Source organism: Pleuronectes platessa, chromosome 22, assembly GCF_947347685.1.
Source record: "Pleuronectes platessa chromosome 22, fPlePla1.1, whole genome shotgun sequence".
Taxonomy (NCBI): Eukaryota; Metazoa; Chordata; class Actinopteri; order Pleuronectiformes; family Pleuronectidae; genus Pleuronectes; species Pleuronectes platessa.
Window position 1 is genome coordinate 14,533,147 of NC_070647.1, and position 25,962 is coordinate 14,559,108.

The 25,962-nt window shown below is 45.8% G+C and overlaps 1 protein-coding gene across 1 annotated transcript in view; it reads left to right on the forward strand.

The window, feature by feature from the left end:
* Positions 1-25,962, forward strand: part of snd1 (staphylococcal nuclease and tudor domain containing 1) — a 166,735-nt gene that overhangs the window by 108,703 nt on the left and 32,070 nt on the right. Inside the window, exon 18 of the mRNA XM_053414676.1 lies at positions 19,409-19,550. Within this exon, the coding sequence (XP_053270651.1) occupies positions 19,409-19,550 (142 nt within the window). The remainder of the gene's footprint in view (positions 1-19,408; positions 19,551-25,962) is intronic.

Sequence of the window (25,962 nt, forward strand, 5' to 3'; positions counted from 1 at the left end):
CCGGGGGGGGGGGGGGGGGTAGGAAAAACGAATTCTTGCTTACCAGGCATCTCTGTGAACAAGATTCGTTGCAGAAAACAGTGTGTGTTTTGTCATTGTAGTGTGAGACGGCTCATTGCAGCTATTCAGGTGATGTTCCAGTATTCCCGTACCGCAGCTGAGCGAAAAAATAAAGTTGACAAGTTAGCAGCAGTTTGGCTCAAAATTGGATTGGGAGGAGCAATTTTTGACTGGGGAGACATTAGCTGTATCTGTCATTTAAGTTCCCCCTAAGCCTGAATTGGTGTGGTTTGTCAATATTTGCGTGTGGCTCAAGGGACTTGAAATCAAATTGAAGCGTGATAATGAAAAGGCACTGGTCCTGGTTCTTCTCTGCATGTCATTGCTTTTAACCATCCTCGAGTTTCGCTATTTAAAAATGTCAATATCGAGAATTAGAGGTAGAGCAGCCTAATGGCGGCTGCACTTGAGCAGAGGATAGAAGCATGCAACTGGAGTGGCATCATTTTAAATAGGTGCTCTAACAATCGGCCCACAATAATGAAGCAATGGGCTTTCTGTCTTTTGCTGTAATTGCCCAGCCTTGAAGGAGATAAACACACTCTAATGGATCCTGGAGTGGAGACGAGAAGATGGAAAAGAAGAAGAAATGAGGAGCAAAAGAGGATAAGACAACCCCAGCTAAAGATATTTCACGTCACAGGACTCTTCATCGATGCCCGTCCCCTTTTCCTTTCAACCTCGCTCAGCCCTCCTCACAGACCACTGTCTTTTCAGTGTTAGTGCATCCTTATGCTCACTGTCTTCACTTGTTCCCCCTCTCTTTTCTCCTGTGCTCCCTCAACTAATCATCCTGAAATCCCCTCTTATTAACTGGATTAATTCCTTGTCGGATGCCCTGTGTCGTGCCCTTGCTCTTCTGAGCTGCTTTATGGTTTTGCGGATGCTGCAGGACACTTTCCTCCGTGGCCACAGTGACTCAGACACCTGCATCACTTGTGCCCTATTTTCATTTAGAAAAAAAATAAAATCCCCCTGCTAGCATACATTCAGGATTCAGTGCGGCTGTTCCCTATACTTCACATGTCAGTCAACACCACAGGTCAAAGTACCCAGAGTAGCATCGTTTTGACATTGAGCTTGTTGACGTGTCCTTGGCAGGAGCCTGATTGAAGCACATAATCCTGTTTCAGCTTTCTCTCCCTTTAGTGGGGTTGAATTTAGAGTTGAAAGTCCAGCTTGTCCCTGGGGCCTGCACACAAGTATGCATTTACACGTGGCTCTCACCAGTCAATTTTTGTTCTGCACAAAATGATCACAGCAATTTGATGTGATTGTGAAATGCTGAAGGATATGTGGATATAATGGTATGTTGCCATTTCTGTCCCTTTTTATTTCACTTCACTTGCCTCCGGCCAACGCTCTCAAGGGTTGAGTGAAAATATCTTTCAATCTGTGATTTCTAACTAAAGCCGTTTTCAGACTTTACAGCAGGAGACTGTTCTCGAAACGTGCACTTTGACACCTGCGTTGGTTCTGATCCCTTGAATCTCTTCAGCTTCTCCTACGTGGACGGCACCACCTTATCATCCATTTTGTCCTGTTCAGCTTTGCCATGTGTCAGAACCGTCATTAACACACCCACTTGCTAGCTGGGAGATGTTCTTACATTTTCCTGCTGATTTTCCAGCTGGGCTAACTTCCACTTGGACCTTTGCGTTCTCCCATCCAGCCTCTATGGATCACTTCAGGAGACCTGTCGGAAAGCAGCATAATTTCAACGTGTTCTAAAATCAACTTCTCCCTGTCCTCCCATCTAATCTGTGTCTTCTCAGCAGTCGGCGCATCACACACCTGGCTAAACAGCAACATGCTGTGGATGAATCAAGATAATTGGGCTTTTAGCGTGGCTAATAGGCTTGTGTCTCTGAGTTCAGGCTGCAGGAAGTTTACCTCTCGTGGACTGGTTCCCATCTCAGGGATTAGCCATGGTTGGCATTCCGTCCACATGCGATAATAGGATTTCTATGGAAATCCACGTGGTATTGTATGTTTTACCTGGAGCGGTTTACGTACAGCATATGTAAAGAAAATGCATGATTTGTACAGTGAGGCACCATTTACTGTTGTGTACTGATTCTTAGTCCTCGGATGTAGAATTACATACAAGCAGCCTTGTTTGCTCTCCATGGATGACAGTCCCTTTTCTATTAATACCACGCTCAGTGCCTCCTTAAGCCCTGCAGCCATTGAAACGCTTTCAGGGTTGCAATCTTTTTCTCTTTTCTCCCCCCATTGTTCCGGGCCTTTCATAGTGAAATAACCTGTGGCAGTCATCAGGCAATATCATGGGGAAATGCTGCGGATTAATATTAAAGGAGCTCAGCTATGGAGGCTTCAAGTGAAATAACAAAATAAATTTGACATATGTGTTGCTGAGTCAACCCATTGTTTGACCGAATCATTTCGCTGCAGCATTTCCCTGTTTACTTCTGGCCGGATAATTGCACCAGCATTACCATCCCAGTTTCATCCTGCTCCCCCATCTATTGCTTACGGCGGCCACTGCTGCCTTTGAGTCAAGAAAGAGAGGCTGTATTGGAGTTAGTATTGTGTGTTGCATCATGGACCATGACAATGCACAGCCAATCAGAGAATGATATTCAATTACCGACTGGAATAGATACCTGTCCAGTCCATTTGAGAGGAAAGATGAGTGACGGTAGAGGAAACTGCCTCTTATTAGTAACTTTGTGTATCAATCACATTTCAACCAGTATGGCAAAGGTACTGGTACCTGGCGTTCTGCACCACTACTTAACGGTACCATCTTACAGTCCTTTACTGTCTTTGTAGGTCAACGTTGGCTGTTGTGTTGTTGTCACTACCAGATGTATTTCAGTCAGTGCCCTTTGAAGCACTGAATCTGATACCCGACCCTAATAATGACTTGATCAAAAAGCATGATTGAATATCGTCCAATTCATCTCTGGTGATATCCTCAGGGGTCATGCGCATCCGCAGCTTGTTTGCATTTTCTCAATTGCCTCTTGGAACGGTTTCAGAACAGTTTGTTGGGAGGCTTTGTACGGCTGAACCCTGGCTAACAAAGAAAAGGCACTTTGTCTCGTTACATTCTGCCAACTCCAGCAAACTCTCTCATCCTAATTTAGTAAACTTGGACGTCGGCCATCATTGGTTTTCGAGGTTGAGTCTGTGGGGCCTACGATATACGCTGAAGACTTCTGGGAAATGCATCCTGAAGACCCATTTACAATGCAGGTGTATGTAGAACTGCTGACTCAGTGTAATTAACGCCACTAAACCCAACAGTTAAAAAAATACCTTTGTTCTGTGTTAAGTGTTAAACTGTGTGCGTCTGTCCATCTTTTCCCTACTCTACTCGATAGTCTGAAGCGGATACATATGTCAAAGTGTCAGGTATGTGTCGGAACTCCAGGAAACCGATGGGTGAACGAAATGGTTTCATCGGCAGCATTTTTCTAAAAGACGGGGGTCGGGGGGGTCATTGCGTCGGTGGCGATTTGCATTTTATTGCCCTTTAAGAGACGAGTGGCTCAAACTGTGCCAGGAGTCACAGTACATCACCTCTCCCGTGGCCGAGGTGCTAATGCTCGCCTCGCTTCTTTTTTGAATTCATCATCCCCGGCGCTACAGCAATCGGTAGGAAAAAAAAATGACCGCTCACGTCTTCTCCTCATTAGAACACAATGCTGTAACCCGTGAGTAGGATGTTTCAGTGACTCACGGTGCCTCAGCCTGCTGCGTCCAAATCAGGCACTACTACACCAGCACAGCCACTACTACTGGTAATGATTATCTGATTCACCGCTATGATGAAATCACAACACGCCGCAAACGTCTCTGTGGCACAAGCTAACTAACAGCACGCTCAGAAAATACCGCTTGCAATCTAATGAATAGGCCTCAAGCTCCTGAATTTGTTTTTGAAACCTCAGCACAGTTATTACTTTGCGCTGGTTTAATAAAGTGCAGCGTGACATCTCCACACGCTTTTATTAATCACTATAAATGTGATCTGCTAAATTCACAGCCGAATAATAATTCCGGCATTTGTTAATTTAAAGTGAAATCACGTGCAAGTGAATTTGTAATCAGATGGGATTAAGGAGGAGCTTGTTGGCGGATTGATGTTGTGATGGCCTGCCCCAAGCGGCTCAGGAGACCCCCCCTGTCCCATGATGGAAATCAACCTACCCAGTGACAGGGCATGTGTGGGCCCCATTGCCAGTGCGTCAATACACAAGCAAGATAAACGCTGCAGGGTTTTGATCACAAGTGTGAGAGCACGGCGGGCTCACAGCAAGGAGACCTTATTGCCTGCATGGTGGCCACAATGGGAGAGGTGACCCATGGTGACACCTCACGTCACTGGGAAAGATGGAGAGGCCTGAGAGCTATGTGTTTATATGTATATCACGAACACCCAGGCTTCCCTCTGTGTTCATATGTGCAGCGTGTGCAGATGTGTGTGTTCGTGTGCGACTGCATACCAATTTCCTTTCTGTTTGTTTACTATGCCATAATGTTTGTACGCCCGTTTGCGTGTGTGAGTCGGCTCCCGCCCTCATCTCTCTTCTCAGCCCCGTGTGCACAAAATGAACCGCCGACCACACAAAGGCAAAGAGCTGACGGAGGCTTTTTCATACGGCTGAAAGATTACATAATGATTCTCAGTGCACTGTGTACACGTCTGCACACACACACGCACACACATTAACTTGGTTGCAGATGGAGGGAGGCGCCACACACACACACACACACCCACCATACTGTCACTGTCTCTTTTAAGCATGTGCAGCCTCAGACATACACATGCATGCTCTCCCCTCTCTCTCTGGGGACACCCTTGTCCTACTGTAGACGGCAGGCTGGACCCTCAGTGCCCCGAGGCAGAGAGACAGAAAGACACAGGAAGGGATCAGTGGACCCAGTGATGTGTGTGTTATTTACACCCCAGCCCCCAGTTTCCTCTGTCTGCCTTCATCCTCCTTTTCCCCCCCAGTTCCAAGCCGCAAACTCAGCAGTCTGTCAACTCCACTCGGGCTCTCGTTGAACACACATGCAAAAAAAAACTCCTTCCATCTCCATCCGCATCTCGTTTTCTACCCCCCCCCCACACACACACACACACACTGTGCCGCGAGTCCGTGCCCGTGGCCGGTCATCGGCGGAGCGGCACATGCAAGCGCGTTTTTTGATGAGCAAGAAACTAAAAACCGTAACGCACACTCACCGGAGCGAGTCTGTCTCAGCAGTCTCACCTTCTGCTCGCTGAATTATACATTCACACGAGTTGCAGGATTTACACGCTGACTTCAGAAATGTCATCTGAAAAATGCATCCAGCCACAAGGACATGACAATCCTGGAGAACACACACACACACACACACTCTCTCAGATGAGGCATTCTACTTGATGAAGCATATAAACAGGAAGTCGGCCTTTTTTGTTTAGTGCAGCCTTTTCTTTGTGCACAGCTTTTGCCCGTTGCAGCCGTGTGCATGTGATCCGTTGTGTCCACGTCTCATCGATTTGTTCTCCGGCTTCCTTAAACTTTGGGTTTTTGTGCATCTTTCTTATGCATCTGCATGTTTTTACATGCATTTGTCTTTATGTCCTTGGCCCTGTGCTTCCTCCTCTCCAGTCATGCACAGGATTCTTGCAGGCTCTTAGCAGAGGTCCACAGGGGCAGGTTTGCGGCTGCCTCTGGTTCATCAGTGCAGAAATAACTCAAGCAGTCCCCCCCCCCCCCATCCCATCCCCACCCTGCCGCACACCCTGCCACCCTCCCGCCCCTCCGCCCCTCCGCTCCTCCGCTCCGCTCTCGGGACGAGCGACCGAGGCCACGGGAGGAGAGAGGGCTGGTGAGAGTGAGGTGGAACGCTGGCAGAGTAAATGATGTGATATGACATAGTGCATTGCATTATGGCTGATTAACACATGCTCAGCTACGCCACCCGCAACAGAAAAACACAAACCCCCAGGTCTGCACCCCCCCCCCCCCCCCCCCTCTTATATCTTAGGGCTTCCCTCCTCGTTCTTTTTGTTTTTTTTCCCCTCTCCTCTTCCTCTGCCCCCAATTCCTCCTCGATCTCCTCTGATGAGAGTGAGTGTGAAGGACGTGCGCTCACTGGAGTGTGGATAGCAGATTATTTGATCTCCCTTTCTTTCTTTTTGTTGCTGGTTTTGTTACTGTGAGGAGACACTTTTCCACTTGGTTTGCTGAGGACTGGTTGTGGCCGGCAGAGGGGAATGCACAGGCAGCACGCCTTGTATCCTAACACTGATATTTGATCAGACTGCAGAGCTGTGATCGTCCAGCTCCTTGTGCAGTGGCTGTTAATTTACACATAAAGGATCTTTACCTAAATGCCGTCCGACTTTGAAAATCTTCCCTTTAGAATACCCTTAACTTCAAGGCACATCTTTCCTTTTTGAAACACTACCCAGTTAACAAAGAATTTACATTTGTTATTATACATGATGTATGATAATGTATAATAAAGCTTTGAATAATGAATAATTTGCAAGGAGCTCGTATTGGTGACTTTCCTTTGACCTTGCAGCAATTTGCACCGGCATCCTTGTGATGAATCGGCCGCACCATTCGTGTGAACATCCATTAAGCGGGTGGAAGCAGCGATGGCATTTCCTCTCTGCAGATAACTGACATTTATGTGTGTTTGGAGTCATCAAGCAGATGCTTTGAAAACCTTAAATCCTCCTTCACCCCCTCCCTCCCCCTTTTTATTATTTTTTTATTCGCCGCGCTCCAAGTGTCCTCGCTAATCGTCCCTTGTGTAATCAGGGGAATATGTGCGTTTGCACTAAAAATAAGAAAGGCGACTTATAGTCATTTGCACACACTTTGACATTTTTTTAGGGCCCCTGCTCGGAGCCACACTTAACTCCAGTTAATATGGGTCGGCAGTGAAGAACCCCTCTCCTCCCCGCTCTCGCTTTTTTCTTCTTCTCTGCTGTGTAATGAAATGCTAAATATTTGTTTCTTCGGGGCACCATTCAAATGCTCTCTCTGCTGGTTGGGACCTTCAAACACCCCCCCCCCCCCTCCCCCCCCCTTTAATGAGATGCTGACTTACTAGTTCCGAGGCATTAAGATTAGACCTGGTCACCTGAGAGGGTTTTTGACACGGGCTACGTGCTTTCAACATCTCTGACCTTCCCCAAATAGGTTATTATTACAGTGATGATTATTATTGCTGCTGTTGCTGTTACCCAGATAAACGCAGGTTCCTTTTGACCTCGCCTCGGAGCAGGAAGAAGCTTGATGCTGACGCCTCACCGGGTCGCTTTATTACACCTGCTCATAGACGCAGAATCCTCTACACGTCGGCCGCATTCCCTTATTCTCTCCATCTGTTTGCTTTATGACTGCTTTCATTCTTCTGCCCTCTCTCACACCATCCTCCCCTCCCCTCCCTCCCTCCCTCCAGCTCCTCCACTGTTTCTCCCTCTCATTCATTTGCTCTTGTCTCAGCACCTGCACAATTTCATCCCGACCCCCCCCCCCCCCCCCCCCCCCTCTCTCTCTTTGATTCTACCTCTTTTCTCTCTCCCTCCCCCTTATTCCCTCACCCCCTGTAGTATTTGGCATTCAGTTTACTACCCTCCCCTCACATGCTCTCTTATGCTGTCTCAATGTTAGGAGAATGTAAAGTCAATTGATTCACGGCCGTCCTTAAAGTGCAGTTTCTAAGAAGAGCACCCCCGAAAAAGAAGGTCGCTGCAGTTTCTATGAATGAGGAGCTCCTTTGTGTCGGAGTGGATCTTTGACAGAGCAGACACGGGGGTAACAAAGACTAGCTTCTGTATGTTGCACTCAATTCTCATGTTTGCACTTTTCGGTATTATGCTGCCAGAACGTCAACGCTCTACCTGCATGGGGCTGATATGAGCCTGGTAACTGCACCTGTCACTTCCAGTCTGGTATTTTAGTGTGTTCAGCGGCTGCTCTCCATCACCAAATAAAAATCTCAGGCGTCGTCACACTGTCCGACAAATAAAAAAAAATGTGGCTGTGACCCCCGGTTAAGTTATAAAACGCCCGGGACGCGCCGCAGCCTGCCAGCGCTGGTTCGTGGTGAGGCATCCACATGTTGTTGTTTTTTTACACCTTTAAAAAAAAAAATGGTAGCCCCTTTATAGAAAATTGATGGGCCCTTTTTTCATGGGCTGTCAACCTTGGAGTAGGGTGACGTGTGGAAGGGAGGAAGAGACGGATGAATACAATGAGGCAGGGGGAGATGGAGGTTTGGACTGATCGCTCTGAGGATTGACAGACTGGATTGTTTGTGAGTTGTGCCTGTCATGGTTGATGATCATTGCATTCACATGGACAGTTGGTTTAATCATTTCACCGGCTAGCTCTCCTTCCTTTCCACGGATTTCTAAAACCTCCACTTACTCCACTTCTTATTTTTTGCTTATGCGGCAGATATATATTCACATTTATACTGGTAACTTCTGATACAGAGTTAAAACACCAGTATAAAAGGATTTTTTTCTTTTGGACAAACTTTCTTTTTGTTATTGTAAAGATTCAGGTTTAAAGAGTTTATTTGAGTTCTTCAACACTCAGTTGTAATTTAGCTCAACCCACAGATACCCTGCTCGGTGTCCTGGCTGACCCGCGTTCAGAAATCGCTCTATATCCAGAGAATGGGACCACTCTTTCTTTTTCGTTGCTTTTACAGTCTCTCTCTCTCTCTCTCTCTCTCTTTCTTTCTCTCTCTCTCTTTCATGCCTCAGGGACAGACAGTTACATAAACAGGCTCTCGTCATTCCTGCATTTCCGATTCCCACCATTGTACCAGTTCCCTCTTCGGCCCCTTGCCTTTCTTTTTCCTTTCATGTATTTCTCATTTTTTCACAGATTATGTCTTTATCCTGCTTCTACTTCCTCCATGTTTGTATCCATCTCACCAAAGCTTTTTCACATTTACACAATTGACAGCTAAAGTCAACTCATACAAGAATCTATTACAGAATAAAAGAGAATAACATACAAATTATACTTGCTTTATGTGGGAATTAAGCATCACGCTGGCTCCTGAATACTTGATGGGGTGAACTGAAACTTTATTTGTTAAAATGTGAGCGAGAGAGAAAAGCCTGTTCTGAATAAATGCGCTCGGTGAATGGTGTTCTCAATTAGAGCCGATTTGATTTCACACCTTTGTCAACATATTAGTTTGTGTCTCCGGCACAGAAACACGACGGCGCCGACCTCAGTCTCTCCTACAAAGATGCTGATTAGCGAAGTTGTTTCTCAAACTGTCGGAGTCGCAGGAGGAGCATCACACCACTGAGTCTTTTTTTACAAATTGTTAAATGTGGAAATCAGCGGCGATGGCATTGCCCTCCTTTTCTCCCCCACCTCCCTCTCACTTCTCCCTTCTCCCTCCCTTTTTTTCACTTTCTCTCTCTCTTCCCCTACATCCACATTAACCTCTCTGTCGCTCTCTTGCCTTCCCGCATCTCCCACTTTTCCCTAATCCCCACCCGCTCTGCTCTCCTGCCTCAAACGCTCCCTCCCTCCTCATACCTCAATTATGCATCTTCTTTTTTAAATAAAGCTGGCAGAGGGACAATGGAGTGCAAGGTGTGATCAGCATCCTTTAAAAGAGAGAGAGAGGAGGGGGGGGGAATAAAAGAGTGAAAGCGAGATAAAAACCCACCCCCTGGAAAGCCAGTTGTCATGGCAACACTGTGGCAATCCGGGACAGACCGGCCTGTTAATTAAAAAGTTTGATTAATTGCCTTTTAATTGCACACTTATACATTGTAATGTTGAGTTGGTCCTGTATCTTAATCACTCGGCTTTGTAGCCACTCTTTTCTCTTCTGTAATCTCCGGTGATCAGAGGGAGAGGGAGCGTGATCTCCTGGCCGATAATCCGCCAGAGTTGATAAACGTATCTTGTAGAGGACGGATGAAGTGGAAGCAGAAGGGATCGGGGGAGGGGGGGTGGGTGGTCGGGGGTGGATTTTATCCCACTTTTAGCCCGCGTGGTGTTTTAGTCACAGGTGCATTTTTCGGGGAGAGGCAGAATTTCACAGATTTGGCATCAAGGTCGTGAGAACGTCTGGCATGGACGGAGGACACATCTGAAGGACGGGGACGGTGAGACCGGGGGGGGGGGGACGTGATCCGGCAGATCATACATACAAATGCATAAAATCAGCGGCGGGGGCAAAACAAACAGTAATCAAACACCAGTCGAGTGTGTCTGGAGTCCATCTCCACAGCCCTCCACCTCTCCTTGTAGCCGCACCTCATTCTTCATCAAGGTTATCATGACGCACAATCACACAAAGTGTTTGTCTTGGGCCACAACTTAATTATTTCTGCCTCCCTCTTTTGCTTCTGCCGCCGTCGTCCGCGCCATCGGGGGATTGAGTGTCCGTGTCACGTGCCCTTGCACTTGCAGCTGGTCGCCTTTAATTGCGTGCCGATTCCCCGGCGCCGCTTTTGTCGAGCTCTCGATGACACCTCGCCCGGCTTGATCATCATTTAATGACCACACGTGGACGAGGAGACAGCGACCAGGGACGAGGCGTGCGTGTGAACCGTGAGCGGCGCCCGGTGCACACACTCTCAGCCGCCTCCTGTACCCGCTGAGTGTGTGTGTGTGTGTGTTGTGGGGGTTCTGTGTGTGCGCACCTATTGCCCCCCCCGATTACATATGCGCCCACATGTCTTGTTTCCATGGTAACGCTATGCCCCCGCCCCCCCCTTCGGTTCACGTGCACATACAGACCACCGATCTCTGTCAGCTGCAAGTTAATGCTTGTTGCTACTAGTACTTTATCAGGGGGCTGGCAGACCTGCTCCCACACCCCCCAAACACACACACACACAGACAAATACACACCCACACACACATGTCTAAGTGGATCAATTTGTGTCAATTTAAAAGTGTAAGAAGTTGCCACCATGATAGCCTCGGGTCGTTTTCAAGCCCTCTACTGTCGTGAATGTCAGTACGTGTGTATACGGTGGTGGGTGGGTGGGGGGGGGAGGGGGGGGTCATATTCACCGTGTAAGCCCGGGCTGAGTAGCCTCGCCGCCTGCCCGGTGCCTCTTTGATGGCAGAACATCTGTTGGCTGTGATATGAAGCCAGGGAGTAACTCGACTTTCTCCCCCCTTCTCCCCGGCTCCCTTCGCTTTCTCTGCCGTGAATTCCCCAGCTGCTCCCCCCCCCTTCACCTAAAAAACCCTGTCCCCCGCCACCTGTGCAGTTTTAATGCATAATTTATCTGCTAAGTAACCACATCCATGAGGACTCATCCCTCCATCCGTCTCATGCTCGCACCCCCCTCGGTGTGGTTTGGCCTCGGACGTAGAAATACACACCTATGTTTTAATATTCTTCTTTAAGCAGATTAGGATTGATTGGGTTCCAGCACCGGAGAGCGGAGCCAAGTGTTGAGATCCGGCGTCCCCACAGCCACCGGCCTGCATCTCCCTCTTAACGGCTGCAGTGTCAACATCAATTTTTATTTAGAATTTTCAATGATTACTGTATAATATTCAAATACTGGCTTTTATCATATCAGTCCAAAACTAGTCCAGCTTTTTTTTTAGACCCAGTAATCAAATAAGCTCTATTTTGACCTCTCTCCATTGTCAAGTATAGGATTGATTTATAAAATGTGTTGGGCATTGGTGACATTGTTAGTTCGTAGTGTCTTGTGTGTTGTAGTTCTTTCTCAATCATAGATGTACAGTAAGTTTGCTGCAGTAAAACTACAAAGAGACATCTCTTCATGTGTCGTACTTGACTTACAGTAGCTCCTAAATTTCATTTGACCTGGTCTTAAAAATCCCTTTAAACTTAACTACTCTCAGACCTGCAGGATCCCATATAAATGCATCAGAAACACTGCATGTGTTTATGAAAACAGAATTGCCTCTCTGGAACTCGGGGCCTTCGACGCATTAAACCTTTATATCAAACGTGATATATTGCTGTTGTGTGATTTCAGTTTTTACAGCTTGTCACGCAGGCCTGTGTGCAGCTGACATGTTTTGTTACCCTGTCCACATGTGTGGCCTTGCGGGCCCATAAGCGGTCGTATTATATTAGCCCACTGAGGCAGGAAAGATGCCGCTGCCGTATTGTAGCTCAACCTGGACCAACTCCTCCCAAGGCCACCACCGGCCTTTTGTACACATACATGTGTGCTTTTCCCGGAATGGATGTTTTACGATGCAAGGCTGCCATGCATTATATATCTGGATATGAGGACGACAGGGAAGGAATGACAACGAAGCTTGTCCCCGCATGTGATAAATCATTGTTCCCTCACTGCCACGGCCCCTCTTACTTGGCCCACCATGATAAGGTGAGCCATCGAGGTTAATGTCCCATCAACAACCCCTCTTAACCTTGGAGAAAGGTTTTCTTTTCTTTTTTTAAGGGGGTTGGACATGCGGGGGGTAATGTCTTTTCTCAATTGTGCCACACTGACACCTCTCACTACACTCACTGACCAGTCAAGACCATTCCCCCCCCCCACAAGGTTACGCTGTTTGAATTAGAGGTTAGAAAAAACCGAGTGGCCGTGAGCCTGTTGTGTCGCCCGCTGTACATTATGATCATCGCACCTCAAATGAACTCTCAAACGGTTGATAAATCAGAGCAGGGGACCCTGATCAGCTCCACTGTCGGCCTGTGTTGTGCCTTTATCGGCTCCAAGGATTTACCCGACATCAACCTCTCACATCTGTTACAGCTACCGAGTCATAATGGCCTGAGAAGACTGAGTTCTCCTACAACTTTTACAACATTCGCTCTCAGGAAACAAACAGGACGAGGGAGAGGTTCTCTTTCAACCCTCTGATTTATTTTTATTGAATTTTCCACAAGGAGGCTCTTCCTGTTTTTGTTGTTGGTTTTGGTGAAAGGTGATTTGTCACTGAAGCCCCTCGTGACATTGACTGTGATAAATGAAATTATGAGCAGTGGCTGGATTAATAAAACGGTCATTTATCAGCCATTAACTTCTCACCTGTTTATCAACAAAGTCATGCCACTAGAATCAATTATCATTTATGATGACAATAGCAAGCTGCTCCACACGAGTGGCTCTAGTATGAATTATTGTTATTTCCTGTTTGTTCAATCTGTTTTGGTTGCTTTTCTTCTAAAGACCTCTCAGAGTCTTTTGTCCCTGAAGGAAGAACCTCTGCTATGTTTCTGAGTTTGTTTGGCTACAACAAATGGATTAAATAACCTTCTACATAAGATTCATGGCCACTAATTTTGTCTGTACAAAGTCAGACGTACCTCTTCCGGGAATTGAACCCCACGTCTCATCTGGGATGTGGCCGAACGCCTTTTTAATGAAGCAATTCCCCGTCGTGTTGATCATTCTCCGCCTGTAATGGCTTAGTCAATACAGACAACATCATTGAGGAATGGGGAAATCCCGGGTCGCCCACCTTCTCTGCCTACGCAAACCTCTCCCAATTATTAATGTGATGCCAACGCAGGTTTCTAATGAGCTCCTTCGCACTTTGTATACAGATCAAATTCTTTCCAAGAGCATATTGTAGGTTACAGGGATAAACTTTGAGTAAATGCTGAGTTGTAAGACGGCACATGCTCAGAGTTTGAGGGTTTAGATTCAGAGGAAGATGATTTCAGACAGTGTTAAACTTTTACCTGTTGGTTTAATGAAGACTTTTGAAACTCTTTTGAGATGGAGACTTACATTCATGAGTGTTTTTTAATTTGATGTAACTTGGCCATAAGGGGGCTTTTGGGTCTTGTTGGAGATGTGCACTGTGCTTAGTGCCGTTCTAGTTTTGATCCCTATTCTTTGCCGACTCTTCCCTTTGGAGCCATTTTTTGTTGTGTTGTTGCACCAGTCGAGCTCACCCACCTATCATCCAAACAGAATAGAACCAATCAGACGTAAAATGGGGTCCCATTCTATTCTTATGCGTAGCTTTAAACCTTTTGATGTTAACTTCTGGAAAAAAAAATAGACAGTGAGCTCATTGAGTCTGAAAGTGACAAATGTGCCCTCAATTGAATTAATGAACCTTTCTCTCCAAAGGGGATTCATCAGGGATATAATAGGGGCTAAATTGATTTACAAAGTGCACTCTTATGAATAACATGCTCCTATTGATTTAAATCATTCTCCGAGTGTGATCGGGTAATGAACGAACAATGGAACTATGTAAGTTCCAACTAAAAAAAAATTAAAAAGAGAGAGAGATACCACTCCATCGTCTCTTGCTCATTGTCGCTCTGGGCCTCGGCTAGTTCGCGACAGCTGCGTTGTTTCGGAATTGCACAAGTTTGCCAGGGGTTGCGAGGGCAGAGCCGCCTTGTCCACTGAGGTGTGTGTGTGTGTGTGTGTGTGAATCAAAGGGCAGCGACATGTGCCCTCCGCAGCTGTCAAGTGCTCTACATGTGTCAGGGCAGCGCAAAGACGGGTTAACGAGGAATTGTGAAGATGTCGAGGCGCGCTCACGATGTTCTTTTCGAGGGAGCACTCCATGCCGAGTGCGTCGCGTTAATAACAAAAGGCTGTAACGTTCTTAATGTCATCGAGTGAAAATAAAACACATTTTCTCAAACGGTAGAAAAGTTTTTTAGAGTTTGAGTTCATTAAAACCTGAAATTGACGATCTCAGTTGTGGGTGTTTACTCTGTGTTTCAGTTAATGGATTCAACCAGAACCATTTGTTTTAATTTTCCATCCAATGTTCTTCTAGCCTTCTTAACTGATGCATTTTGGCATTTGCCTGCTGAAAAAGTGCACAATTTGTACTTTTGGGTAGCAACTACGATTTTTGTTTCGCCATGCACACACACAGACACACACTGAGGAATTGACACGCTGCCACCTTTAATCAGTGTTCAATCCAGCCCTCACCCTCTCGTTCTGGCTCTACGTGTTGGTTCAGTCATCCATCTGTCTGTGTATTCATCCACCTGTGCTTGCATGTGCGAAATCTTCCGAATGTTGCACCATCGCTCGGTCTGTGGAGGGCTGCTGCGCTCTTCATCAAATTAGAAAATATTCAGGCGAACCAGCTCGAAGGTAATCAGCGTTAACTCTCTGAAGCCGAGATGCACTTGGAAGTGAAAGAGCTCCACTTCCATCAGAGAGGTATCGGGTCTCCGCCAGTGACATCAACAATGTGGCTGTAACCAGGTCTTTCTTCCTCGGGAGCGAGCAAGTTTCAAACCAAATTTAAGAAACCACCCAAGTGGCTAATGTCTTGGAGAGTTTGTCAAAATGCCTATGAAAGGAAAAATAGATTTAAAAACTCTAAACTGCTGAAACGATATTAACTTTATTAAAAAAAAAAAAAGAGTCCGACGATAAAAAGATTGACTGAAACTGCAAGATTATTGAAGTGGAGCCCGAGAGGAGAATCAGGGTAATAGAAGATTAAGAGAATGAAAGGTAGAGGAGTAGAAAACTGATTTTGTAAAAATGGAAAGAATTAATCCCTTCCACACATGCTTGAGTTATTTGAGCCTGTGGGTTCTGATGGTCACCATTTAAAGCGGTAGACCGATGTGCTCCGTCATCACACAACCCAACTGGACTCACTGGTCACCCACTTGGCTGCGAGTGTGTATTTGTCATTCAGGAGTTGTGAAGGTCAGCCCAACCTGCCATCCCTCGCCGCTTGGCCCCCATTATCAGGAATTGTTGTCCTCTCGGCCCCAGCTTAATGGCCTGCCTCTCTTCCCTTTTTCCCATCTTCCTTTCTATCTATCCCTCCCTCTCTTCTCTGCGCCCCTCTCTCTCTCTCTCTCTCTTGCTCTCTCACATTGTCTCTGGCAGCTTAGTGGCTCTAGCGTCTGGCTGCAGTTGCAGAGCAGCAGCAGAAGCAGCAGTCATATACCTGCATTCAAGTGGAACAAACAGGATGGTTGGCTGCTCACGGAAGGTCATCAGCCCTGGGCACAGACTGTGTGTGTGTGTGTGTGTGTGTGTGTGTTTGTGTGCGTGCGTGTGTGTGTGTGTCTCTTTCCAAAGAGATGGAACTCTACAGTGTCTCTAATACTCCGAGGCAAAACCAATGTTCATCTTGCTGTAATCACACTGACCGCTGAGGTCTCTTGGCAGCGTTGGTCACAAACAACCAATATACAATTGAGGATGTGGTTATTTATTCTGACAACATATTGTTAGTGTGAAATGTGTCTTGTGAGTTGTGATCACCGTTAAAGGCCAGTTCTTCACCCGGCTCTCTGGAAACTGTTGGTCCGTCTGTTAGCAGGACAACTGGGAAACAATGAAAACTACTCAACCGCTTGCCATGACAAGTTCTGGAGGCGAGTGTTGAATGTTAATTTGGAAAGCCAGGATTTTTTTTCTTAGAAGAACATACAACAATACAGATTTCCTTTGTTTCATAAATCGCATAACCAGTCAATTACACATTTATCAACAGCCACCTAAAAACATCTTATTAAACTTCCTAAGCTTTTGAATTATTTGTCCCTCTGTGATCCTCATTTGATCTTAATACAAACAGCTGCTGACAGTTTTCATTTCATTGAAACTGATTTTTTTTTTAGCTCATATTTGAAGAACCTCGGTGTGATGTGTGACAGAACAGGTTTCACTGTTATTGTCTACACAGGCCGAACTCGTGATGTTCTCATAGCGCACACGACAGTACTCACTGTAGATTTGTACATACCTCCAATGATCAAAATCTCATTGATCCATTTATACTCCTGTTTAGACACAGATGGGGCTCTGAAGCTGCTGCTAGCTCCCTGCTAGCTTAAAAGAAGCTAGGTGCGAGGATCACACACTGGTCGACAACTCGGATGAAACAATAACACTTATGTCGGTTGCCAAAATGGAGAGAATGCTGATGCTAATCTGCATCTGCTCGCCTCTCTGACTTTATATTTGCGCAACCTTTTAAATGTGAATATATCACCCGTGTCATGGCGTCATCAGCGCTTCATCGAGTACTTTTCTCTCCACCTGCGTCGCCTCGCCCCCCCCCCCCCCCCCCCCACGCCACACGGAGTCAGAGGTCAACGGGGAAACCGTGTGGCGCCGCTGTCCAATCTCACCGTAATCCCATCTACTTGTTACCGGCCTAAATGTGCAGCTGAGAGACGGCCACTAGGCTAATGAATGCTGACACTCTAATCTTTGTCATCCCTAATTGGTGCTGCAGGTTTGATTAAAAGCCAAGCCATGTCAGCTCTACTGCAATGTGGAGAGCATGCTTATTACCACTCTCTGCGTCTTCCAGCCTTTTGTGACTGTGCATATAGCTGTGTGTGTGCGTGTGTGTGTGTGTGTGCCTGTGTGCGTGTGCTAATAATGCACATGACTATCTAATGCCTTACAAAAACATGGCGGTTGATCTCGGGGTTTACCAAGCGTGGCTGTGTTTTCAGTCTTCATTAACCTTGCTTGCCCTCAATCCCCTGTATTTCTACCTGCCTTCTTCCCTCCTATTACCTTCTGTTCTCCTGCCTTTTCTTTTTTTTTTGCAGCGTTTCTGGGATAAATAATTGAATGTAATTGGGTTGTACGACCCTGTCTTTTGTTAGCGGGTGTAGGGGGGGGTGCTTATGTCACTTATTTCGTGGGTGATCTTTTCTTTCTCTGCCACTCACTCACTCACACACACACACACGATTCCCTCCTGTAAGACTGGCGCTGCTGTACATCAGCACATCAATGAGGTGAAATGATAATCTAATAAGCATGCTGAAGAGCCGGCATATCAAAAAAAAAAGCCGCGGGTATGATTAACTAAGCTTTAAAACTAGCGTAGCTCTGCAGATGAGCCAAAGCAGAGGGGGGGAGGGGGAATGGCAACATTAAAACTAGCTAATCTAATTAGCTCCATGATACCATGCAGTTAAATAATTAGCCAGAACCTAATTGGCTAATACCGCCACACTGTTAAAAAAAAAAAAAAAAAAACCTGTCTGCCTCTTTCCTTCTCTTTATATAACCTTTAAAAGTAAATACCTCCCAAATAGCCCGGAGAAATGAGTGGTAACAAGCTGCTGCTGCTGCACACGAATCTGGAGCGCAAGTGGAGCTCGCTTGCACTTTTTGACTTTTTAGTTCCACACCTAGCCCCCCCCCCCCAACCCGTCTCCTCCTACTCAACATCTCCTTCACTCCCCTTCCGCAGCGTCTCCTCTGCAGGGAGGTGATTAGCTCGCTTTCATCCTGACCATCGTGTGTTTGTGCCCGTGTTTAATACCGCTACTTTACTTTACTGCTGTAAACACGCTGCCGTATTTAGTCTTAACAACTACGCACTTTCTCGGCCGCAGCCCTTGCTCTCTGTAAACAGACGCACACGCACACACACACACACACACACATACACACTGACATCAATGCGGTTTGATATGTGGCCCAAGGCAAAGCACTTCCTCCTAATGAGCCTCCTGCCCTCTGTTTCTCCTGGGGAGCCGAAAGAGAACTAACCTTGATGCAGCGTAGACAGGATGTAACCTGCTCACACACACACACACACACACACACACACACACACACACACACACACACACACACACACACACACACACACACACACACACTGCAGTGCTTGTGAGGGACCTCACAGGCTTCACTCTTCCCTAAGCTTGTGACACTTTGACCAGCTCTACACGGCTAATCTCTAATGTAACCCTAACCCAGGACTGAACCCTGACAAGACTCAATTCTCCAGAGGCGACAATAGCACGGTAACAAACATGGACACACAGGACATGTCAAACTAAAGTCCCAACTTGTCCACAGTTTCGTCCCGTGGTATTTTTCATGTTTTCAAAGACACTTTAAATTGTTTATGATCATTATTACTTTCAAATCCTCAGTTTATTGGTTATCATTCATACAGTATATTCTGTTGATAATAACTTTACCAACATCTGCTGTGTTCTGAAGTATCTTTGAGGCGTCATGTTGTATTTATAACAGTATTCTGCTGGCATCATAGGGTTTGAGTTTAACCCGAGATGATGACTCGTAAAAGGTTTGTTGTTTCAGTTAAAAACATCATCAAAGTCTGGTTTGTCTTATTGTTCTGGTTTCCATCATTATTCTGGTTTCCTCATAAATATGACACATTTTGTTTTAAGTGCAAATGTACTGCATTGCCATTGTTTCTCTTATGAACAGCAAAGTAGAAAAATAAGGTTAAAACATTGAGTGAGGGGACATTTAAAAAAACCATCCCTTTTTATCCTCAGAATATACAAAGCTGTTCTTTGAATTACGCAAAGATGAATTAAACTGCCTGATTCTGCTGCTGAGTTCTGTTGGCGCTGACCTGTCCCTGTCATCTCTCTCTCTGTGTGTTTGTAGGTCTGGTCCAACTATGAGGAGAAACCAGTCGAGGAGGTTGTGCACGTGAAGGAGGAGAAGGAACGCGTGGAACACTACAGACCAGTATTCGTCACGGAGATCGCCGACACCCTGCAGTTCTACGCCCAGGACGTAGAGACAGGTACGCTCCGATAAAAGTAGACCAAAAAGTTGCTACAGGGACTATGTCATCATCCCATCAAATCCCACTATTTACTCCACCATGAACAATCCCCCTCACAGACATGGGAGTATGGGCTCTCTTTGCTTCTTACTCCCTTTCAGCACAAGACAGATTTTATGAATGACAACTATCACTGATATCCCCGTCCTCCTTTGCTGCAGCGTCCCTGCCAGAAGCAGAGACAAAAGCGAGGATGCCCCACATTTTTATTGTTACTACAGAATGACGGGAATAAATCACACCAGCCCCTCGTGTCACCGCTGACACGGGGAGGGAAGGGAGAGGAAAGTTTGGAAGATGGGAAAACTAACAATCCCTGGTATTCCCGCATGGCTGCTCCTTCTGACAAGCTCAGTGTGTGTGTGTGTGTGTGTGCGTGTACATGAATAACTACTCACATAATACCTCCCTCGAGCTGGCTCCATCTTTCAGGTAGTATGCTTAATGGTCCAGCCTCTGCTACAACAGAATCAAGTTATGTCTTTGTGTATACATATGTACTGCAGCCATGTTTATTTACGAGGAAGGATGGCCCACAGTGGTTTGCTGCTTCAGTAACGAAGGTCAGACCGAGGTTGTGCTACAACAACACTTCACTGGAGAGCCCCCTTGCTGGTGTTACCTTCAAAATATAGATAATGAGCAAATAGAATTGTGTTTTTCATTCCATATATAAAGATGGAGGACGTGCAAGACTCCGTCTTCTGTTTTGCGTGGAGAAGTTCTCTCCACGCAAAACACAGAGAGAGATACTTTTCGTACATGTTCTAGTTCCAGATAATATCTTGTCCCTGTAACAGCTGTCTACATATGAATAAAGATAAAGCCGATAGCTGATGCATTTCGGGTCAATGCGTTAAGCCCGACCAGAAGGCTTCTAACCTCCAAACCTTGCCCCCCCCGCCTATAGATTTAACATAATCTCTATAAACGGATTCTGCACGTGAATAACAGGGTAGCAAACATGGTGCAGAGCTGTGTGGCATCATGGTCCAGTCAATACACAGGCTCGTTTTTAAAGCACTATAACCAAAACCAAACTTACTGGATAATGAACAAACATCCATGTAAGGTGAAAGACCTAAAGTGGCAAACCAAAAAAACGACATCTTGACTTGTTAGTCTGTTCCATCTCCCATCCATTAACATGGAGGAGGCGGGGCTTATGACCTTTCCGGGGGGTGATCAAGATTCGGGAGCTGTCGTGTCGTTAATCTTTATAAACCGTCTAAATTCAAAGTTATCCCAAAGTAAAGTTACGCCTTCTTGGCTGATTTAATCCGACTGATTTTTGGAACTTGAACATTCAAATCATTGCCACCCTGACACCTTGGATTTTGTGACTAAATCATCCCCCTCACACAACTTGACGTTCGGAAAACAGTCAAACCTGTAGTCACAAACCAGTTGGAACAGATCACAGGCCTTCATGCCAATCACTGGCCCTTCATCGCCTGCCAGCTTGTGTGTGGGAGCGGCTCGGGATGCTGAGGCCTCCCTCTCTCCCCGCCGTCTCCCACATCTGGATTCTCTGGCAGTTGACTGTCAGGGGCCATGAAATTGAACTCTTAATTTTTTCCTCACTGCCGTAATTAATTAATCTGCCTTCATTTAGTGCCAGTTTGAGCCTGGGCATCATTCACCTCGTAATCACAGGAAAATCAAACACAAGAGGGAAAAACACGTGGTTCCAGATTGTTGTTTTTAAACCGCCCGACTGTTTCTGCAGACTCAGTAACAACTAGGTACTAATCGTCTTGTTGCCCTGAGCTGTAGAATAAACATGTAATGCCCTCACACCACCTCTGGCTGCTCCAGCAAAGAGCTCCACCTCTTTTTGCCCTGTGTGATGGAATATGAGTTTTTTTTTTTAGCGTATGCGAAACGATCAGAAATATTTCGTATTGATTTTGAAGATTTCTCATAAATTCTCTCAACTCTATTAGGGACCCGGGGAAACCGCAAAATGCAAAGCAATTACAACTTTTTCTAAGTAGCAGCCTGAGTGTTGCATTTGAAAAAAAAATGTACACAAGCTGCACTTTTCCTATATTGCTGCTTTAAGTTCATTTTGACAGGAGAGCTGTGAGCTTTTTTTTTTTTTAGATGATCCAGCAATGCTTTTGTATTTATTTATTTCTCAGTTTAATTGGCCCCATGTTCTTGCAGCAAGAGGCTTATCTGCTAGTTTTAAAAAAAAAAGTGTTATTCTCAGCAGGGAGGCACAACCTGACCAGTCCTGCCGTGCTCGCCCCCCTCATCTATCTCTCTATCACGTTGTTTACCCTTCCCCACCTTCCTCCCTTCATCTCTCTCTCTCTCACTTCTCTTCTCTTTTTTTTTTTTTCTCCTCCTATGGTCTCTTTCATTTTCGCTGATGCTTCCTCGGAGCTCTATTAAGTCATACCAGCCCCTTGAAGAGCACATCAAAGTGTGAGGACCAGTAAAGTCATACAAGCTGAGTGCTTTGCGATATTATTACATGTTCAACGCTTTCTTCCACCCCCACCTCCCACTCATCCCCCTCCTCTCTTTTACCTTTTCCCTCGAATTCCGAAGTGAAGTCATTCATATATTCAGATGAGCTCGGGCGCAGAGGCTGACTTTCATAAATATTCCTGTGATTGCAACTGATTCCACGTCACAGACATGATCGGGTGGATTTTAATGTTTGTGCCACAGTTTGTGTTTCACACCATGAGAAAATGGATTTTCCTTTTTATATGTGCTCTAACTGTCAGCAGCACTTTGGCCGTTCCACTAAACCTCTATTAATTCATGTCCATCAAGTAATTGATTCAGAACGCTGAACTCAAAACAAGAATGGCACTTAATAGAGCAAGTCCACTAAATCTCAATCAGTCAGAAAATTGCACACAGGTGTAGATATCTGTCCCCCTAAATATGCCCAGTTTGCCATTATACAATAAACATGTTACTATAAGTAGTACTTCCCTCTCTGATATCAAAATTCAGAATATTTGTCAAATGTGTAGCTTTTATTCAGCCTGTAAGGTTAAATTAACAGTTACCCTCTCTTAAAAGTTATCACAGAGCTGGATCAACACCTTCCCTGATGCATTCTCATCAGAAGTCGACCCACATTACAGCCAGAGTGAGACAGGTTCTACCTCCGCACCTCCCTCCTCCCTCTCCTCCTCCCCTGTCGCAGTATTTCCCAGCTCACATCAGAGACAAAATTCACTCCCCGTTTTTTGGCCGCCACTGCCGGCGCTCCATTTGCCAGATGGAGCGCCGCTTTCATCGAGCACTCCTTGACCATCCTTGAGGTATAGCACATTAATGACATGGAGTGCAGGTAAAGTAACCGGCTCCAGCCCCCCCCCACCCTCCCCCCCTGGTCTCTGTCTCGTCTGATGTTCAGTTTGGAAGCCAGGAAACAAGCCTCAGTGAAAGATGCTTGGAACAATAGAATAACGCCACAGCTTTGCTTTTGACATCATAATGATGATAGGTGCGAGTCCATTTACTTAACCGTGGTAATCGCCAGCTTTTATCGTGGGTGTGAAGCTAATCATGAAAGGTAGCTGTCGTTGGAGAAAGAAAATGAAATACAGCAGCGGCTGGCAGGGGAAAGACTCATTTTGCCGTCTGCCGTTAAGCTCCCATTTGTTTCAGCCGTTCCTTCAATAAGATAAGATGAACTTTATTGATTCCACATAGGAAAATGAAAGTGTCACAGCGGCGAGACAAAGAGAAATATTCCAGTTAGCTGGGTAATACTGGCAATAAGAAGTATGAGTTAAGAAAGTGCTTGGAGAGGGCTGCTTTTTTGAATGATGAAGAGGAGCAAGAGGAATGAAAATGGAGAGCGAGTGAGGAACTTTCTATGAGAGATGGGGTCAGGTGTCTGCAGATAGCACCGACGCAAAGTAACCTCAATTGACAAGCGCTTATAAAGCCTGATGCAGATGGCAGCGGATATTTCAGTGTGGTAATAATAAGCGATGCAGACACATCCATTAAGTCGGCAATATGCTACTGTGGAAGAAAGAAGAGGACGACGGAGGACGAGAGATTCTTAAAAAAAAAAATACTACTTTTATAGTCATTAATATTGAGATGCATTTCCCAATGTGGCTGTCGTGACGCTTTTGATGAACGCCCGTTTCCCCTTGTGTAACTTTTCCCGCTCTTATCTTCTGAAATTACTCTTATACATTATAGAGAAAACGCCATTTGTAATATCTTTTATTCTCTGGGGGTCTAAAAGCCCTCGTATTTTACCCCTTTTAATTATTCACATTTAATTACTCTTAAGTGTGTGTTTTTTTTTGTTTTTTTTTCATATATGGATATCTTTACACAAGCTGGATAAGTGATTAATTCCACATTAGGAATGGTTTTTCCACTGAGAAGCTTGAGGGATTGCGCTCTATAATCCTCAGTTTATTTAAGGGTCTTTATCTGTTGCTCTATGCGTTTATCTCTCATTGTCTCCCCCCCCCCCCCAACCCCAACCCCAACCCCCCACACACACACACACTATCTCTCTCACTGTCCTTCGTACCAACGTTTTTTCTTTCCTCTCCCTATTTTCCCTCTCTGTGTTGGGTTGCTCCCTCTCTCTCCGGAGGCTATGTGTAATTACTGTCGGAGGGGGACCTGCGTAGATCTGTGTGACCTTGGACACTCAGAGGCCGTTCCTAGCACGGGGGGGTGCGGAAGTGACTCTGCTGTACACCGTGGTTGCTTTGCCACTGTGGTCGTGAGCAGACGTAATTAAAAACGCTCTAAATATAGCCCTGTAGACCTGATGGGTGTGTAGCCGTAATTGCTGGAACCTGAGAATTGGATGCTCTGCAGCTTTTTTAATTTTTGAAAGACGTACCTTGGAGCGGTATTAGTTTCTCTTAAAACTCATAAGCTGTGCCTCAATTTCACAGTCTCTCATAGTTTAGGGGAGTTTTGAATAAAGTTTGAGCTATGAAACAACTCGAGACAGTTGAGATGGCTCCAGGAATTTAATAAAGTTTGAGGTTTATTGGACGCGCCCCAAGCAGGAGGAGACCCCGGGGTAGAAGCAGAACATAATCCATCTGGCGCGGGAATGCCTCAAGATCCCCCATGTAGAGCCAGGAGGTGTGGCTGGGTAGAGGGACGTCTGGAGATACCCTACATGGCCAGAGAGTTGACCTGATCAAGGGTAGATGGATGGACGGATGGATGGGTAGATTAGCTGTGTATTGTGGATGTGTTCTGGAGGGTTGAGCCAGTGGATAATCTCCGGTGGTTGACGGTCATCGCGATGTTGAGCTCAGGATTATGCCCCAGTCGAGTTAAATGCAGCTTTTCCTCAAGATTTCACCTACAAACCACGGTCTTCCTCAACAGATGACTTTTGCCATGTCATAGGAACAGCCCAGTGGTCATCATGTGACCAATATAGAAGTGGACTTGTTCTTCATCTTCTTAGGAGGACCTTGACCTGGAGATGAAACCCTTTGAAAAAGCTTGTAGGTCAATCAGTCCTCTTAACAGAAGAAATTTAATTATTGTAAATATTGCGGCAGGGAAAGTATAGTACTAGAATCAGCACAGCAAGCACCATTCAACTTGGTGTTTTCATATGCTCACCTGTTTGTGTGATCATTGTTATCACACAATGTTTGTGGTACACAGATCTAAATTCTGTCCATGATGAGTACGTTACAAAAACTCAAACGTGTAAGGTCTAACCCTGTATGGGCAACCCTTGTTTGTTGATTGTACCACTGGGCAACATTCCTTTAGGGTTTTAATTATCTTTGTTGTTGTTGTTTCATCGCTAGTCGCCTCCTGCAGATTTGGACGTTGCCCAAATGTCACCTCCATGTGACTGGATATTTAGACCAGGCCCAGCTCGCCCGACAAACACATTATCTGCTCTGTCCCACCTCAGGCCTCAGTGGCAGCGCAGTTGGTGGTACATCCTGTCTAGTGCTTGTTTCCTGGCTACCACACAAACTCATAATGAGTGAAGTCCACACCCCCACCACCCCAACCAGGTGCCACTCCGTCCGCATTATTCACACTTCTACCTTTTACACACAGCAGCTGTTCATCACCTAATGATGCTGGACCAAGCGAGGCAGGCAGGGGAGCTGTTCTCGCTCTGGCTCGACTTCATACCAGGGCCCTTTTGAAACTGAATTCCATTATTGTGAAATGTTACGTTTCAATCTTATCTTGTCAAGAGCTTGTTTAGGTCCCGCAGTGTGAGGTTTTTCATATTGGTTTATTTAGTTGTTCCCTCTCCGAGCCGGTTTTCTCTTTTAATTTAGTCTCCTCCCGAACCACGTCTTATTCCAGCACGGCTTCCCGACAGCGATCTCCCAGCATCACTTGACACTGTCTCTGTTTTTCTCTG